Here is a 19,519-nt window from a genome sequence, read left to right as displayed (position 1 = left end):
ACATGTAGATAACAGTATTCTCCAGTGAAGTTGATACTGTTGGGGAACATCAATTTCACTTAATGAAAAAATGAATAGAATTTCAAATAGCGCCTAAAATTGAACTGATCAGCTACCTATACACAATTGAGAAAAGAAGACGAATATTATTGTTTTAAAAGAGCAGCATTGCCCGCTTATTTGCTATGTTAAAAAGACTTGAGTGTAGAAACTCAAATTTTATTCTTGAAATATGTTGCTAACTAAGTAGGCATTTTATATTCATGACAATACCTTTCGGTAAGAGATTCCAGGCGCATATTAGGACATTCAGTTCTGTTGTGAAGTCAGTGGTCCCTTTCAACCCCCCCCCCCCCCCCGGTTTTTACGCCACTGCTTAAACCTTGTCCTTCATCATGCTAGGTCTAGGTCTATTAAATACAAGTTAACATATAGTGTTATGCGGAAGTACGTAACGATGAATTTGGTATACAATTGAAACCTCATATAGTTTTTTGTTCCTTAATACTGCATTGTGTGATTGTGTAATACTTTCTCTTAATTTAGATACAATATATCAGTATGCGGTTGCAAAAGAAAACCGCAAGAAAGCAAATCAAAATTTGTTGGTTCTTTATCTTAAAACATTTTCTATTGATCTTTTTCGGTGCCAAGTTTACTTAAATTTCATCAATTCTCCTTTCTTGTTCAAGGCCTTGCTTCGAGACCTGATTGTTTGTTTGTCGAAGAAGAAGACATGGAAGACTTGACCAATTTTGATACAGATAATGATTTCGTTTATCAAGGACTCTTCCAGCTTTCAACTGTGAGTGAAACTCACCTACAGTATTCTGTAAATGTTGAGTCTAAAGCAACATAGAGCAAAAATGTTTTTTATGCGGGCACATGCTGACATGTTTCCCTTCTGGGATGTTTTTGTCTGGAGGAAGGTTATCAACTTTTCTAGACTCTGCTTATACGTTTCATTTTGGCGCTAATTTTTCATAAATGTTGCAAAGAGAAAGTTTACCGAAATAATGCTGCAAACGCGCAACAGCCCTGCGGCGATAACATTTCGCAAGGAAAAAAAAAGGTAACAAACCTTTACGAGAGAGGCGATATCAAAACCAATTTATTGTTATCTTCAAGAAACTTTGAAAATTTGAGACAATTTGTGAAAGCTTAGCATAGTGAGTCTAATACTCAGCAGTGTTAAAATAGATGCACATTTTGTTTGAGATATGCTTGAAGAATTCCTTTTTTTAAGTTGTTCAGATTCGATCGATGCAAGCTATTGGAAGTTTAAAAACGCTATTGGGAGATTTTATTAACTTTTAACTGCACCTTCGTTCGTTCATAATTATGTTGTCAGCTGAAACTATTCAAAGCAAATTCGGTCCTTAAATTGCTTAGCAATAGCAAGCAAAAGTCAGTAGATGTCGCAGCGCTCAACTCGTTGTCATAGAAACTTATTGATTTGCCTTCAACAAAAGATTACGATTGAACAGTCTGTTCTAGAAAGTAGCAAAACGGTATTTTGCTTTTTGGAAATATTTAATGAGGTTTTCCATCGGTAGATATACCTCCAGCATGCTTGCAATTAAATTGTGTCACCGGCTCTCTCTGATGTAGGATTACTCATCCGTTTGTCTTTCAGAGTCCCAGAAGCAGTCCAAAGCAGCTAAAAAAATCAGTCAAGTCTAAAGCAGGTACTGTCAAATTTTCATTTTAAAGCTAGGAAAAAGTTTATTTTTTAATGATTTCTGAAATCTGAGCTCCTAAAGTTGGAAATCAAATCAATGAACATGTCTGAATGTTAAGAGTGGAACGCAGAAGAAAGTTTTCTCGCACTCTTGCCGAATTGATAGAAATGATGGCCATTTACAAAGATCTTGATCCTGTACGCATCATGAAATGCTCGGAAAATACACTTACATTCTCCCACATAAGTTATGTCTTGCTGATTCCAATAACAATTGCATGACCAAAGGAAAACATTGTAGGACCTACAAGATCAGATTCTAAGACCTCTTTTCGGATTTGTACAGTTGTCCTAATTAATGTTTAGGGCTAGAGAAATGTTTTTTAAGAAGGGTTTTCAGACATTGCGTATCTGATCTTCCTGTTTTTCAAATTAACCTATTAAGTTGTGAAGTTATTTCTTACCTGCTGAAACAAATAATTTGTGTGTTAACCATGGCACACTGTCTTTGACAGCATTGTTTTCACTATTCTGGCTGTCAGCTAAAAGTTGATATGACACAGCTTGTTATATGGCAACAACATTGTCAACTTACTTGCTTGATCATAAAAAAATCGTAGCACTATAAAAAGGAAAATTAACAAGTGCTGGGGATGCAGTTCATGGCTAAAGGCTGATTTCCATTTGAAATTTTTTGTGCGCGCGGGCGTAGCGTCCAAATCTGAGCACGCGGAGTGATTATGCATCCGCTGTGAGCGCCAGAAAGTTGACAGGGTCTCAACTTTTTTGTGCGCTTGGCCACTTGACAGCAGCACTTAACTCCGCATGCTCAGATTTGGGCGCTACGCCCGCGCGCACAAAAAATGTCAAATGGAAATCGGCCTTAACAGATAACTTTGAAAAACGCAGGTACTTTACGCTAGACCAATATCTTAGTCATCCCCTTTCTCAGTGGACCAGTGAGCGTCTACTAAAAATCAACAGTTGTTCTAATGATAGAGGTTTATGTAGATACAAGATGACGAATTATTACGCCTTAAAAACACTATGTAAGAAATAAATTTTCAAATTTGGAAACCGTTCTGCCTTTTGCTGAAAATTTGTAAAGACTATGATGTCACGGGTTGCAATTGATAGAACCATTTGCGATGCTTCAGCAGATGAAAGAAGATAGAAGTTATGAAGGTCTTAGTAAGGACCTGATGTTGTTAGAATCTCACACTTGCATCTCCATATCACAAGCCAAGCTGTAAATCGTCTCCATTAATTTTTTCGTAATTTTGAAAAGTCAAAAATCCTGCAAGTCATTGTATGAAAATCGATGACACCCTTCTCATATACGCAATTTATTTTTAGAAAGGACTTCTTAATAGATAGGAAGTTATAAGAAACTAATTTTTTAAATGCCCCCTTATATATCGATAGGATTTCAGCAGGTATTGAACTACGCAACTAAAATTTGATGTAAATCTATATTTAGCAGTATAAATGGTTGCGTAAAAACAACATTAAAAGCTTCATAGTCTCAAATCATTCAAAAGATAAGAACATCGAACCTTGGCAAAAGTGAAATGGTAAGGAGAGAGTATTATAGGTACTTCAGCAGTCCAGCTGTTGTGTTAGCCTCTCTGAAGGAGACAACTCCTCGTTTACGAATTCTGGCTACTGTTTGCATTTATGTTAAACAAAGCAGCTGTTTAGAAGCAATTTGAAGCGTCTTTCGTGCAGTGTTTCACAAAATGGATGGCAAAGAGGATACCGAAGTATCAAAAACAGCCTCTCAAACAAGTTTTGATGAAGTGCCGAATTCTGAGCAATTTGCTTTTGTGTCAGAAAGACAAGAAGTGACAGTTGTTGAAAAGAACAGTGACTTGTCCTCAGGTAATCAACGGATACATCATTTAGTCGAATATTTTCTTAAAGAATTGATTGTTTCAGTTGGTTGCGATAATGTAGCAAACCAATACAGGATATCGGAACACAATTTGCTGTGCACTCCTCAAAGAATTACCATGGCAATGACAAATTTCTAGTATAAAATGTTTATCAATAATTTTTTATAATGACTCTTCATTTATAAGGCTCTTCATGTTGAATGCCATCTTTTCAAGTTATTTTCAAACATGACCGATGCAGAAATTCATGGAATAATTCCTAGTTCAATCTTAAGTTTTCCTCAAGGTTGAAATTCTTTCGCCGAAAAATGTATTTTGAAATTCTTTGATGTATTTTTACCTGATGTATTTGATGATTTTTATATGATAAAACTAACTACCAGTTAGACTGCTTTAGCTGCAATGTATCCAAGTGTACGCATGAAACATATGTATGACGACATAAACACGAACTGGAAAATTTATCACTAAAATCTTATATTTTTACCTTGAAGTACAAGACAAAATTCCAAAAAACAAAGTGACTCGGAAAATTTGCTACTGGGTCTCTCCAATGCTTTAAACGCGCAATTTTCATCATTACTAAGGTCGATAAACACGCTTTATCTAGCTCAGATAAGAAGTGAGGGAGAATATTATTTTTTAAGTTACTTCTAGCCAATAATTAAATGGCTGTTGACAGAATTGAAAAGACCCAAAATCAGCTTGTTTCTTTGTCTTAAGTAGCTTATCTTCTTGATTTGTCATATAAATATATTTATATTTTTTGTTTTATCTAATATCTGACTATGATCATGTATATTCACTTGCTACAGGAGCAAGTCCTGAAAGAAACTCCCCTACGACGACCCCTGAACTTCCAAGGTTGTACATGCGAAGCAGAAGTGAGAACGATGCTTGCCTCTTGTCAAACAGGACGTCGAGAAGGAGCCAGTTGTCAAGTGAGTACATAGACAACGTTAAAAGTCATCAGCTGTTGCCATGGGGATAACTACTTGCCATTCCAACGAGCGGCCTCGCTCGAAATCTTTCAAACCAAATGAACAGGAATGAACTGTCTAAGTATTTGATTGTTACAATCTTCTGTAGACGAGCGGGATAGTATTTCTCTGAATATCTTTATTAGATACAAAACTCACACAAACACAGACATATCAATAAGTTCAACAGATCAATAAACTGGCGAAGCGATGCAGCAGTAAAAATCTACTTATAAAGTTTCTGAAGTATAATGACAGCTTAGAAAAACTTAGTTGAGACAGAAACCAACTTTATCCTTTCCTTGGTTTTCAAAGCATGTAGTAAGTAGCTAAAAACTTGTAAAACAAATGCTGGATGGAGTGGCTAGGTGTAATAAGTTTGAAGCATAAGAACGTTAGTGTAAATTATTTGACCAACCTCATAATATGTTTGAATTTCCAAGGCTGTATCTAAATAGCTTTATCTGAATACGTTTTGCTATTGTCATCAGTTTTGGAGATTTTCGAGATTTTCTCACGCCTCCTAATAGATCACCTGTTTGACGTTATTATTTTCATTATTATTATTATTATTATTATTGTTGTTGTCTTTGCAGGGATTGAAAGTGAAGGTGAAGAATATTTTAGAGAGCACATTGACAGAGAGGTCAGAATAAGATGTATTGGGTATCTTAATTTAAATATCCTTTTGATACTAAGTGAGGTCAGCAGACAGATTCTTCTCACGCATGAATTAATCAATGAATTAATGAATTAATCTGGATGGGGATAGTTCAAGCAAGATACATAATTCTAGTCTGCACTCATTTTTGAAGGTCGAAAGTAATAGTCTGCACTCATGAAAAAAGGTCAAAAGTTAGTACTCCTGTTTTTTAACGTTGCATAAAATTTCGTTTGATGGAAGTTCTTAATTTTAATGTAATTAATTTTACCATGATGAAATTTTTAGAATTTTCGCTATTTGCGTCTAAAGTTTTATGCTCTTTCAAAATTCAATCCATTCTTAGTTGTTCTGCTTAGAGTACTGAAGTATTTTTTCGGAATACCCAGTACTCAGTTCTTTTATAGCAAGTTGCTTGTACAAAGAATGAGTTTAGTTACCAAAACTATTGTTACGCGAGTTAGCCAGTTTCGCTGTAGCATTTTTCCATTGCTGCGGTTCTTGACCTTATGTGTTATAGGCTATGTTTTACCTGTACCTTATCTCAAAACCAATAGGATCGTGTTTGCTGTTTGCCCTTAAAGAAGTGGAGGTATTTTGTATTGATTTAAAATTCCATTGCTTGCTCGCAAGTTAATTGCGAGAGATACAAAGTTGTAGTGTTTCTGGCTCTGATGCCAGAACCATTTTGTAGCTCCTCTTTAATTCCAATGCAAACATTTTCTTTTTCTTTGTACAAGTTGGGTTTTGATTTTATCCAGATGACCAAAATTCAATTTTAATATTCAAAATAGTATTTACATGGGAAAATTTTGTGGTGCAGCCATGATCGTGGAGTTTAATCTGCTCTTTGTGTGTATGCACAAATTCAAATCCAACAGATTAAAACATGACTTAGTCTTTAAAACTGACCATAAAAGTATAAAGTCAACAGTTTTTCAACGCCGCTCGGAAGTTGTTTGTGACAGCCAAACATAATGAATTATTTACATCTGGCTTCGATTTTTTGGCAGTTTTCTTTAATAACCTAGCATCCTTAACCGTTTCTAAAAGCATTTCTGTTAAAACGAGCATTTTTTTAATCTTGTTACGACTTTCCTTTAAACTCTACCCAGTATTCGAGTTGGCTCGTTTTTTGAGACGAAAATTATACTTACCCTGATGATGAGATGCTATGCAAACCCAACGGACTGCAGTTGCTACTGTTGTCTGATCTGGGTCAAGACAAACAGCAATTTCTTCAAAATGAATCTCTGCTTTTTTTTGTTTCTCTTTGATCTCAACATCTCCATGTAAGGCAGAGCAATCTTTTCTACTCATCTGGTCTCCTCCGACTATTTTCTTTGCACTATCCAATACCAATTGAGGCTAAAACTTCGCCAGTCTTATTAATGGACTGCGAACTTCTAATGGAGAGTAGATCGACATGCTATTAACTTTAAAATAGCCCCACCCTCCTTACCTACACTGTTTACTCGTACAATTGCGCAAATTATCACGTGGTTTTTAAGGCTCCATCAGATTCAGTTTTCTGCAAAATAAGATTAGTCTACTCATGAAGGGTAACCACAAGTCTTTTATTTATTATTTTGATTTTCAATTTGGTAAATGCCTTGTTTGAGGTAATTCTAAATGCAACGATTGACTTTCATGCTAAGATCTTTTGACGACATTTCTAGCAATTTGCAGGTGTGTCCATCAACAGCAGTTTAAAGTCATACACGAATTTATTGTCTGAGCTTCTTTATCTCCATAAGCTGCAGGGTCTTGCTGTAGCAAGTTTCTCATACCATACTGTGTTGTGTACGCTTGACAAGAAGCCTTAGTAAACCGTTGTTTTCTTCGTTGTAGCTGTTTGGCATGTCGGAATCTGATTTCAAGAGTAAAGGTATGTTATAATTTTGACTAAAATTTTGCTGTTGAAACTCTTTAAAAAATTGTTTAAATTATAGAAATATACGGAATTATTTTAGAAATTTTAGATTCTTTTAAAGAAAAAAGGCAACAGGCATCAATTTGAGTGACAGAAACTCTTGGAGTATTTCACACGAAAACGACCTATAAGCAGCGAGGTGCCAGGCTGAATTGGTCCAGATTTAAGACTTCCTCTCAAAATATAACCGTTATTATAGTGTAGCTGAACCAATTCTTGTGATTTTTGAATAGTTATATTAAATCATTTGATTCTCAGAACGTTCATTGCATTATGAAATGTTCCAAGGAGACAATGCTGATATTTGATTGACCTGTTTTCAAACTTATTCTCTCTAAGTCTCATATGAATATGATTATGAATATGCTGTAAGCAATTAAGGTACTTAAGATGACACTTTTCGAAACATATTTTATTCCAGCTCTACCTTTCATTCCTCTGCAAGCCTTAGAGACTGACACAAAGCGATTAGTTTTCCTGGAACAAGCCCGAAGATATCTCGGAATCTCGTGAATCTAAAAAAGTAATTGTAGAACTAGACCAAAAAAGTAACCTGAGCAACCTTTCTCTAAAAATATATTATTGAGATTCCGATTGATATGATTATAAGGGGAACATGCAATCCATCTTCAATCGTCTTTGGTCCTGTTGACGAGGAGCTGAGAAAATATTGTCAAAGCAAAAATGATAGTTCAATTGGCAAATGACCAGTTTGGTTTGCTACAAAGTTTTGAATACTGGAAGGAGAATTCTTGCCTGCAAATGCTTTATATCTCCCTACAGATTTTAAAATAGGCCCCCTCGCATATGAGACCACTTTCCACACTTTCCTTCATTAAAAAATATTCCGTTGAATCAGAATCGGCTATGATAGGAATTTTCGCAATAGGTACGAGTTTTCCATGTTTATGCACTTAATAATCCTAATCTAGGATTTTGTTATTAAGTCTAATCGATGTAAGGACGAGATTAGGTATACCTAATCATATTTGGTCTCCCAAAATTAATTTAAATTTTCCACTAATGGAAACATCGCTGCACATGTGAATATGAAATATAAATTCGAAAAGCCACCATACATTCCTTTTGACATCTGATTTCCTGCTTTCTTTTAATTGCCGATATTTCTTTGTGTATTGTACAAGAATAATCAATTATTTGGCTACCTATGTATGCATTTTTATTAAAATTAATAGCAAGCCTGCTCGAAAGTCTTCTTCGGTTCTGGATCTGCCTGATTATCGTTAACTATTATCAATTTGCCCAAAATTACTTTCGCCAATAGATTTTTTCTCTGTGTGTTCAAAGCAATTTGTAATTTCATACCTCTAGACGCCACAAGTCTTATGACATTTCTCCTTTCTCCTCCGATTCGTCTAAGAAGGTCCTAAATTATTTGCTTTGGATCTTCTTTAGATTTAAAATCAGATTTACAGAATGTGTGTAGGAAGAAAAGTTATGAATATAAATTTTTGTCTTTTTATTAACTTGTTGTAATAAGTATTTGTTTTGACCTTAGGTAGAATGTCGACAAATGAAATACCCCACATAGAATTGGAGCCTGCTGCCTCGTTACCAGATTGGATGAAGGAGGCTAAAGCGGAGGATATAAGTATCGAATTATCCACCGAGGAAAGCACTAGAAATGACAGTAAGGGATCATGTGACTCTGAAAAGCAACCGGAGCCAAGTGTTAGAATGGTACCTATTAAACCGTCAATATCTTTATTTCATTGCTTCAAAACAGCACTGCTCATCAACATCTTTTGCAATCACTGCCTGTCTTTTCGTTCTTACATTTTTTATTGTTCTGGTATATGAAAGTGATAACAATGAAATTAATTATACAAATATGCTTTAAAGGCAGTCAACGTATATTAAGTTGGCTCAAGACATTTGTCAGTCAATATTTAGGCTGATTTTGACAAGGCGTGTTTTGCCACGAAATCGTTGTCAAGTTTTATTTGATTTTCACGAGACTTTGAATTTACTGCAAAGCTATTTTTTGTTTCCATTTCATTTGGTGTCCTCGTGAAAATCGGCCTTTTAGCAAATCACGGAGCGTACAAGTGATATCACGTTCATTGATTCGTCAATTGTTGATTGAAAGATGGCTTACGAATTCTAGTATCGTCGATTGCCTTTGAAAGCTAACAAAAATTTTAAAATTTACGTTGCTCTAGCTGCTCCCTCCCAATCTATAAACAGTAGATATCATCGACGTTTCATGGCTCAGAGACACATCTGTTTTGATTGACGTTGTAATAAACATTTATTTTTAATTGAATGTGTATATTCTACCGATCGGATGCTCAATAAACCTTATTTGACTACCTGGAAAAATGTTTTTTTAGAGAAATAAGGACATGCGATCATCATGGAAATCAACAAAACAGTCGGGTAATTTTTTTACGTTTTTCAGTATAATTTTTTGACGAATGTTGTCTATGGTGAATATTATTAAGTTTAGAAAATAAAATGGGCACGAGCAACAGAAAGTGTGCAGATTCCAGTGTTACTTCCAACAATACTATCAAAAGTAAGTGTTAAATGAAAAGTATGAAAATACTATCTGGAACCAGCTTAACATCAAGAGTTTGACAATCCTATCTGAAAAAAGTATTCAAATTAAGAGTATGACAAGCCTATCTGGAACAGGTTTAATTTTAAGAGTATTAAAATACTGTTGGAAACAAGTTTTAGGTTTAAAATATGAAAACTGCTGTCTGAAAAGGTTTTGAATTCAATTTTTTTCCTCAAGCCAGCTAATCAGAGCCAATTGCGACACATTGTCTTACTTTTCCTTAGAAAGAGAAAAATGTGCACGTCTTATATTTTAGAGTGAGCCAGCTCCTTTCTCCAAATAACTCTTGCGCGGAATTTATATATTGTCTTTAGGGATACATGTCATTTTGAAAGGTGCCAGTTTGTTTTACACTCAAAATGATCCTGCACCATTCTCGTGTTCTTGTTGGCCTTTACAAATGAGCCTGAACGTTTAGCAGCAAATTCTGAAAATTTCTACGATATTCACAAAAATCTATCAAAACTTCATGCTCGTTTTTCTGTGATGCATGTTACCACGAAGGAAGCCTGATCTCCAATAAACTCTTGATTTAAAGGTCATATCCGTGTAAAATTTTACTTTTAGGAAATATAGATGAAGACGTAATCAAAATATACACGCCACAAAAACACTATGAGGTGCGTTTGTATTTTTCAGATGTTTTACAGTTGACGATGGCTATTTACATTCAATGAATTGAATAAACTGTTATTCTTTGATAGCAGAGAATATTTTTTCTTGGATGTGCTTCATCCCTTGCGAAACACCGCAATCGTATAAGAAAAGCATGTCATTTGAAATAACTTTTTAAATCAGTTATTAAAGCTAGTACCTCTTTGATCTAAACAAGACTGTCAAGTACACAGTGGTCGTGAAAAAACGTTCAACTTATGAGCTTTCTTTTAAGAACATGGCATTATGATAACCTGCATCTTTATACTCTACTTGACTTTACACTAGGTAGGTACGTTCATTTTGAAAATACCCTGACCTTTGTTGCTTTGTGTTTGGCTCACCATTAAAGGAATGAAAGACCTGTGCCGTGAATAATGACTTAGATTCAAAGCTGTTAGTTCTAATCGACTGGTGTGTTTCCTTCGTGACATAACTAGATGACGACATTATGATCTATGTTAATGCCATTATCATTTATGGCCTTTTTAGGGACAGAAGCCCAAGAGAAGCCGGAAGTTGACACCTGCAAGAGCAACTAGTCCTTCTTTAGGTACGTTCGCAATCAAAGTGCAATCTAGTTCTCTTAGTTTTCAAGCCCTCCTTTGAAATCAACCCCTCTTTTCTACTAGAAATTTGAAATAAGATTCCCGTTGAGGTGAAATAAGGTTTCATTTTTCTTTCCGAAACATATTTTATTCCAGCTCTACCTTTCATTCCTCTGCAAGCCTTAGAGACTGACACAAAGCGATTAGTTTTCCTGGAACAAGCCCGAAGATATCTCGGAATCTCATGAATCTAGAAAAGTAATTGTAGAACTAGACCAAAAAAGTAACCTGAGCAACCTTACTAAAAAATATATGATTGAGATTCCGATTGATATGACTATAAGGGGAACATGCAATCCATCTTCAATCGTCTTTGGTCCTGTTGACGAGGAGCTGAGAAAACATTGTCAAAGCAAAAATGATAGTTCAATTGGTAAATGACCAGTTTGGTTTGCGACAAAGTTTTGAATACTGGAAAGAGAATTCTTGCCTGCAAAGGTTTTATATCTCCCTACAGATTTTAAAATAGGCCCCCTCGCATATGATACCACTTAAGGCCCCGGAGGTCTTGGTGCCGCTTTAACGGTAATTCACCTGACAACGCAATGTTTTCTACTGCATACATAAAGAGCTTAAATGCATCTTCCATTATAAACTAAAAAAGCAGGACAAACATCATTTCAATTTCCCAAATTGTAGCTCTATCTAATACAAAGACAGTTGATATTATTTCTCGAATGATACTCAAAGTAGATACCATTTACAAAATAATTATTTATATTGTTATATTACATCAAGGATTTACATTTTTATCCATTATTTAATCTACTTGCAGAAAAACTTGCTGACTTGCAGAGTCAGGTATTTGCGTTTACACTGGCAGAAAACGACAGTGACTAAAGCATTAATACTCAAGACGATGTTCGTTGATTTAAAAATGAAATTTAGAAATATGGGTCACGTATACAAACAACTAATGAAATATGAATCAAAGAAAACATTATTAACTACATTAGATGCAGAGATGTGTAAAAATTATCTATGGTTGTTGGATCTTAGTGATTCGGTAGATTTGTAAACTCGAGCAAGACTTTCTCTTGATGAAAGGCAATGTTGCTGATATCTTCTTCATACAAGGCTGCCGCCCGCTAAGAGACGGAGAGAGGTACTGGTTGAAATCTTGGATGTACTCATAAATGAAAGTACTCAAAGCCGGCTTGTTAGTACGTTGTTGTTTCTCGGAATTCCACTACGAAAGACTAACGATAGACAGCTTAAATTTTGACCATTACGTTGGCAAAAGTACTTCAAGTCAGGAAGGATGTTCTATCAAGTAGGACCTACGTATTTCTCTAATCTAAACCCCTTCCCCCTTACTTCTATCTTTCTGTCGTTTTTGTTTGTAAATGTATTGCAGGCATCGGCATACAAAACCTAACAGCAATGATCATTGTTAAATAAACATGTTAATAATTAACATGTTGTTAGAATTTCATTGATTTTGATTTAAGATACGACTGGCAGCGGGCAGCCGTGTACCGCAGCCTTGTTATATAGACGTTTAGTACAAGCTGAATGAGTTCAGATTTTTCTCCCCTTCGGATAGTGTCTTATTGCATCAAACCAGGTTAAAGTTATTCTTTTGCTTTAATTTTTTTCCGCTAACTAACTCCATATGATGCTCTTGTGACTATGGGAAGACCCGCAACGTGATTGACAAATCTGATTTGGTGGACAGTTTTACGAACTTCTTGAAAGGCTCACCTGTATCGGTATGGAGTAAATTTTTCAATTTCTTGACCCTCCTATTGTCTTTTTTTATTGTCAGTAACTTGATATGTTTAGCAAATTAGGTCTTATCAGTAGTCAAGCAGTTGCAAACGCGCTCAAAATCAGTTACTATTTAAGTAAGCCCTCCAAAGACAAGAGAACACTCAAATGAAATACTACATCGTATTGTGGATATGTTTTTAACGTTGTTGAAATGATTCAAATTAAATATTTAAATCAAGTTGAAGAAATAAATGTATAGTTGTTGAAATTAAATCCAGTTTGAGAGCTGGTTGGGGACTTAGTTGAGCTCCTTACGATTGGACATTACATATTCGTTTAAAGCGAGACTGTCCAACTTCTTTCTATCTTTATCGATTTATTTTCTATGACTTGGTACGAAAATATTCTCAGAGGCTCCACAGAACTTCTATTCAATGAGATCGGCTTGAAACAGTTCACGTGAATGCTTCTGATACTTCTTAATTCAAACTTGATGTGCTTCTGGTGTTTAGGTGTTTTAGGGCTACGTTATATGAGCGAATTTTTACGAAATGAGGAATTTTCAGGAAATATTCAGGCAGAGAAAAGGATGAGACATCAACAAAACAAGCTGTATTTCAGTGAATTCCCTAGATTATCCCTCTATAACGTTGTCAGAAACCAGCCTAGACAACTCTCGAGAGATGTCATCTTTAGATTGAGACGTAACATCAATTGAATAGGATCTCTTCTCTTGAGGCCCCGTGGGTCCTTATACTAAGAGGTTGCCATTGTTATTTCTTGTCTCTATTGTTTTGTAAATATGGCATCTCAAAATGTGTAAATCAAAGTTAATCTAGGGCTGCACGTGGCTGAAGTTCAAGCAGCAAGTGATAGATGGGAAAGATACTTTCATTATGAATAAAGCAGAAGAAGGCAAGGTAAGAGCTTGATACAATCGAATCTCCGACTTGTCCTTCTCCACACTGAAAAACAGCGTGACATATTGAGGTAGTTAGTATTCACAACACTTATATGCTAATAGGCCAGTGCCAATGGTCTTGTGTTTCTTTTCCTATAATATTTTTTAACATTTACTTCTGCATTGTCTAGCAACCAACAATGATAAAATTCAGCGAATTGACAGGGTTTTAAAGACTCTACAAGAATAGGTTTGATAGCTAACATTTTACGTTTGTTTCTAATGGATATGTTTTTAGGGCTTTTGTGCTTCTATTATGAAAACTGGCATCGTCAAATCTCTGACCAGTACAAAGATATGTATGGGAAGCTTCTTGTTGCTAGAAAGACTGTTGTCCCTACAAATTTCAAAGGACTAGCACCCCTTAAAGCCCAGTTTAACATCCCCAAAGTCTAACTTTTAATAACCTTGCTTCAATCCTGCAGAGCTTGACGAACAAACAAAAAAACAGGGAGGTTTGGCCAAAACAGGAATAAAACCGGATTTTTTTGGACTTAATTAACAACATACCTGTGAAACTTTGTGCCAAGCAGTTGATGACAAAAATTATAAAACAATTCTAAAATAAATTTCAATGTTTTTTTTTTAATTTATAAGCACTAAAAAAAATTTAAACATGAAATTCATTTTAATCATTTTATTGAAATGACTCTGCTAAATGAAAAGGTAGACACCAGGGTAAAATTAAAAGGTATGAGAAAACAAGCTTTTCAAAATTGTTTTAATAAGAAACCAAAGAGTAATTGCTGATAATAATTAACCTATCACTCTTTGAAATAGGCCCAAAAAATCCTACCAAGCAGTGACAAAGAATCCAGAATAACAAAAACAAAGAAACAACTTAAATCTTTCAAAGGACACTCATCTATTGAAAAAAAACATTTTCTTGTTAGTCAAAAATAATTAAACTGTCGCCATCTAGCTTTCACTGTAGCCTGTCCAGTCTGATGGGGGTGTAAGATAAACTCTCTTTCCATTATGAACAAAGCTCACAATCCCTTTATAGGCAGTTCTAGGCACACCAGCTTTTAAATCAGTCATCAGCCCAAATTTTCTTGCTAATGATTCAACTTCAGTATTTGAACTATATTGTATTCTCACTGCATTTTCAACTATAGAGTCATTCAAAACGTCATCAGCACTCACAGGTCGTTTTTTGTATACTCTTGAAACAAAATCCTTGTCATAGTTAAATTTCAAAAGATATGATAAATCTGCTTTTCTGAATGCAAAGAATTCATCATTTAACTGAATGTACTTCAAATACTGGTCATAGAACTGTCCTTGACTGACACCAACCCTACCAAATGTTTTGCTTCTGCTGATTTCCGGCCTTATACAAGCCCTGTTTTTTCTTTGATGAGGATCCCGTATCCAGTCATCCCAGAATCCAAGAGGCCATTTTGGCTCTAATTCTTCCCAGAATTTCCTAGTTAGCAACCAACCAAGTCCAGGGAAAAAGTCACTGCGATAAAGAAGTTCATGGTCTTTTACAAACCCTTCTTTTCCATTATCATTCCATGCAGAAACACAGAATAGTGACTTGTCCATGTCCAGCAGAGGTCTTGTTGCCATGAAATATTCAAAGAAATCAGGAGCTAAAATATGACAGGTAAAGTTAAAGTTAGTGAAACAAAAATGGACACACATATTTGATAATACTTAAAAGCCAGTTACAGAAAATAGCAAATGATTTTTCAAGGCTTTGATTTAGTAGTTATCAGTAATGGCATAATTTGATTTTTAAAATAGCTATTTTTAGACTACAAAACCAAAATAAACATTTTCCTTTTAGTTATTTTCTTGAAATGAAAGCAAATAAAGCAAGGATTACTGTACTAAGACAATTTGAAACATTAACAGAAAATCCTTGTTAACGTTTGGAAGGTGATGATTAAAAAAGTCATCTTGCTTATATCATTCTAGAAATGATAAATTTGGTCTTGAAATATGTCAAGGGGTTTCATTTGAATTTTGTTACCAATTTTGCACAAATGCAATTTCATTTCTCTTTGTTATGCATATATTATGCATATATAGCTTTGTTTCCTCTGCAATACATAGCATGTCCATTTAAATAACATTAAAATGAAAAAAAGACATGTCACATTCTGTAAAAGCATGATTGTTTATGAAATTTGTCTGTTAATAGCTTGATCTTGAGATATAATTTTTCTCCTTAGATAGAATTTTGTTATCACTCTTTAACTCTTCAACAACCAGAGGGGTTTCTTGGTAACTATTGATCAAAACAAGGAGGAAATAAAATGTTCAATACATTTCCTCCAAACTTCTTGATCAACAAATGAATAAAAAATTTATACACCTTTTGGTATTTCATTCTGCAATTTTTGAATTTTTTTGAAGTCAAAAATGCTTTGAAAGGCAAACAATTTTGCAATTGAGTACCGAAGTGTGACATCATAAAAAATCTCTTTTTAGAATTTCTTAAATTTGACCACATTATCTGAAAGAGCAGCATGAAATACCTCGCAATATGCAAAATCAGTTAGATATGCTCAACATTGTGCGAGATAAGGCCAATAGAAGGTTTAAAGTTTGCTAACCGATTACTGTTAATTTGGCCTGGTTCATAAAGTTATGAACCAAGACCAAAATACAGAGGTTTGACGGGGCAAAAGCCTGTGCTCAAATGGCCATATCTCAGCCAATTTGCAATGCTTTAAACTGAATTTGCAAATTTAGGGGTATTTCACCATGCTCTTTCAGGTTTTGGGATCAAAATTAAAGTTTATAAAAATAGATTTTTATGATGTCATCACTTTGGTACTCTATATCTAAAGGTTCTCTTCTTCTAGCAACATAGCCTTATTGAACAATCAATTGTATTTTTCCAATAGATTAGTAATTTGGGAAACATGTGAAAATTTTAACTTAATGCCTTCATAGTTTGGCGAGTTGCCCAACATTTTGAAGTCAACACGAAAGCATTTCAAACACATTTCAAATAATAATTTCTAAAATGAAATGAAGGCATTCATCTTTTCTAAAAAAACGTTTTAGCAATAAATAGCTAGTAAATAATAATTGTAGCCTTTGCTCACCTATATCTAAGTCATCTTCGATTATGATGACACTGTCAATGCTTGGTTCTTTGAATGCTTGCTTCAAAGCAAATTTGTAATGCCTTGATATCTTGTAATATCCCATAAAATGTCTCATGTGACCTGGAACTCCAACAACATCTGAAAAATCCGGCTGCTTTACTAACTTAAGTTTTTGTCCGTATGATTTGATGACATTTTCTGTCTGAACATCGCCACAGTCTTGACTAACAATGACTGGCATGTCAACATGTTTGGGCTTGTGTCTGAATATTTGGTCCAAGCACTGTCTAACACTTGGTCTGTTGCAAGCAATAACTAATATTGCAGTTCTGTATTTAAATTCTTTTTGCTGTAGTTGAACATTCTTGTTTCCATTTAAAAGCTTGTCGGTGCCATCTTTGTTACTCTTAACAACTTCATCAACAGCTTTCGTGTAAACTTTTATTTTCGCTTGTTTCCCCTCAATCTCATAATTTTTTGGGTTATTGTGCACATCGTGATTATCCTTTAGAATCCATCTTCCCTGGCTACCTTCGTCGGTGTTCGAATCGCGGAAAGCATAGGTTCGCGAAGAAAATTTAACGGGTTGAATCCCATTTGTATTTGGATGACCCCAAGTTTTAAACAACAAAATATTGCCTACAAGAAAAACAGTCACCATACAACTTATTAAAAACCACTTCAATGATAGTCTAGGCCTCCAAAATAATGACATTGTGGGTCAACATCACCGGTTGCCGTCCCTACTCGCCATCCCTCTGGTCAGCCATCTTGTTGAAGACCTTTTTATGCACGAAACTCGTTGAGTTGCATTAATCCTGATCAGTGTGAACACGTCATGAATGATGACGACTCCGGTACGGCTCCAAGGAAGGAAAGGAGAAACAACAAAAGCAAAGGGAGAAAAAACGTGTAAAGTTCACATTGCCTTTCTCCCACTTTTCATGTTATTGTGCTGTTTTTCTTTATAAACATAGTCGATATTTAAACATCTCTGACTGATAGTGACGGCGCCAGAGCCAACAGGCTTTTTAAGTAGGGGAGGGGCAAAATAAATTTTTTTAGGCCACGTCCTTTTTACTGTCAGAAAAGCCCTTTTACCAACAGAGAACGCCTATTTAGCATCTCTAATTATTGGTTACATGAAGGCAGTTTCAAAATCATAGAGGTTCATCTAAAATAATACTTTGCAAACCAAACAAAATTGGGCTTGTCGACAAATTTATAGATTTTAAGTTTATCATGTATTGCTCCAATGCTCCAATATTCTAGTAGCGATAGACCAACTCATGCATATTATATTATGTTCTCCATTCCTGTGAAAAAAATTGTCTGTGTATTCTCAAATAGTTTGGCCACGTTGTTTTATATATTACCAACTGTCACGTCTTAGGAACAACATTTTTTGGTTAATGTATGTTGTCATCGTTTCAGGTCACGTGTACACTAAATGGCAATAGCATGACTAAGACTACCACACACACTGAAAATACTTGAATGTGGACAATACCACAGAATAGTTCTAAATTTTGAAAATGGATTCAAAACACACCAAGTTTATTGATTCTTGGATTGTTGTTGTTTAATCTTGGCTTTGAGATGTACAACTGGGAAGGATCCTGTGCTCCTTTAGTTATCCCATCTGTCTTTCATAAGTAGTATGATTTTCAAAACACTCATTCAAACTATATAAGCCAAATTCAAAACATATTATGAGGGTAAAAGAACAAAGTTTTCAAATTTTCAGGCAGTACAACGTTGCAACACTTAAGGGCAAGGACTGAGAATGGGGGTATCAGAGGGGGGCAGTGGACCTTGGAACCCCCAAAAAACTTAACTGAACCTAACTGGTATAAGTGAAATACTTTTATTTTGTAAAATGTGGCTGTTTTTACACTTAATTATCAGGGCTTCCCCTCAAACAAAGAGTTGTATCTCAGTCTTTGCTTAAGGGTACCATATGACTTGACATTTCCAAAACGCTTCTGTCACTGAAACATAGTATTACTGAAGTAGTTTTATTTCTAATCCATTTGCTTTTGATCACGTGTTGTATTACCTTTAAAGTGCCTATGCAGCGAAATTTACCATTCCAATATTTAGAAATCTATAGAATCCTTTAACAGAATTCCGATAAGTTAAAGGTAATGTGTCCATATAAAAGGACTGCGTATACCCAACTTGTCAAGCCACCCATCAAAATAACAGTTTGCGATTGGTTAGTATTCTTGCGATGCAAACTGCTCACATGAAAAGCTAACCTCGCAGCAGTATAGATAAACAAAACGACCATGATGGCTGGGGCGATGACATGAAAAATCACATGTTTCTAAAAACCCCCGCAGAGTCGCTTGCTATAGCTGGACACATTACCTTTAATGGTTCTTTTTTTTGAGTTTCAAAGTATGCATATTTTGCAGTTGCGTTGCGAAATTTTATTTCCCGCTGTGACGTCACAGTGATGAGTCGAGACTAAGCCATTTAGTCAGGCCGAATTGTGCTGAAAAAGATAGGATAGGGACCCGAACTGAAAATTGCCCCCTTCAGCTATTTTTAGCTGGGGTACTTTCCGAAGACTCTAGCGGCGATATTACGATATCTCTGCTGTAAGTACAATAACATGAAACTTTGTAACAAGTGACAATCTGATACGCTAAAAATAAAGACCCCAACTTGAATTTGCCCCTTGTTCTATTTTTAGACTGGGGTACTTTGTCTAGAACTTTATTGACGGTATTATCGTATCTCAGTCTCACTTTGGTAGAATAGCATGAAACTTTG

General features: G+C 35.2%; 2 protein-coding genes and 1 long non-coding RNA gene across 9 annotated transcripts in view; 1 reads left to right on the top strand and 2 right to left on the bottom strand.

Annotated features, from left to right (window-relative positions):
- LOC135681351 (uncharacterized) overlaps positions 1–14,260 on the top strand; it is a 31,888-nt gene extending 17,628 nt beyond the window's left edge. For all 7 annotated transcript variants that reach the window (XM_065195791.2, XM_065195790.2, XM_065195789.2 and 4 more), the window contains 11 exons: positions 693–805; positions 1,637–1,688; positions 3,410–3,562; positions 4,392–4,517; positions 5,153–5,202; positions 7,069–7,105; positions 8,670–8,851; positions 9,505–9,550; positions 10,302–10,354; positions 10,881–10,941; positions 11,772–14,260. In XM_065195791.2, the coding sequence (XP_065051863.2) occupies positions 693–805; positions 1,637–1,688; positions 3,410–3,562; positions 4,392–4,517; positions 5,153–5,202; positions 7,069–7,105; positions 8,670–8,851; positions 9,505–9,550; positions 10,302–10,354; positions 10,881–10,941; positions 11,772–11,836 (938 nt within the window). In that variant the 3' untranslated portion in view covers positions 11,837–14,260. The remainder of the gene's footprint in view (positions 1–692; positions 806–1,636; positions 1,689–3,409; positions 3,563–4,391; positions 4,518–5,152; positions 5,203–7,068; positions 7,106–8,669; positions 8,852–9,504; positions 9,551–10,301; positions 10,355–10,880; positions 10,942–11,771) is intronic.
- LOC148958745 (uncharacterized) lies at positions 799–8,664 on the bottom strand. The gene is made up of 2 exons (XR_016144452.1): positions 6,375–8,664; positions 799–2,223 (listed from the first exon to the last, which is right to left on the bottom strand). It is a non-coding gene; the product is annotated as an uncharacterized LOC148958745 (long non-coding RNA).
- Positions 14,261–14,511: 251 nt separating the features above from the next.
- On the bottom strand, positions 14,512–17,544 carry LOC135681352 (alpha-1,3-mannosyl-glycoprotein 2-beta-N-acetylglucosaminyltransferase). Its single transcript, XM_065195793.2, has 2 exons — positions 16,736–17,544; positions 14,512–15,268 (listed from the first exon to the last, which is right to left on the bottom strand). Exons 1-2 carry the CDS (start codon positions 17,451–17,453, stop codon positions 14,589–14,591), a joined length of 1,398 nt encoding a protein of 465 aa, XP_065051865.2. The 5' UTR covers positions 17,454–17,544; the 3' UTR covers positions 14,512–14,588.
- Between the last annotated feature and the right edge of the window lie 1,975 nt (positions 17,545–19,519).

Source organism: Rhopilema esculentum, chromosome 12, assembly GCF_057945365.1.
Source record: "Rhopilema esculentum isolate cy_ngs chromosome 12, ASM5794536v1, whole genome shotgun sequence".
Classification (NCBI taxonomy): domain Eukaryota; kingdom Metazoa; phylum Cnidaria; class Scyphozoa; order Rhizostomeae; family Rhizostomatidae; genus Rhopilema; species Rhopilema esculentum.
Note: the sequence above shows the minus strand (reverse complement) of the source record. Positions and strands in the feature narration are given on the sequence as shown.

What these genes read in the sequence shown, in the direction of transcription:
- LOC135681352 (XM_065195793.2), bottom strand. Translation starts at nt 17,453, where the DNA reads ATGTCATTATTTTGGAGGCCTAGACTATCATTGAAGTGGTTTTTAATA. An exon ending in CGAAGATGACTTAGATATAG is followed by an intron (nt 15,269 to 16,735) that starts GTGAGCAAAGGC and finishes GTCATATTTTAG; the next exon opens with CTCCTGATTTCTTTGAATAT.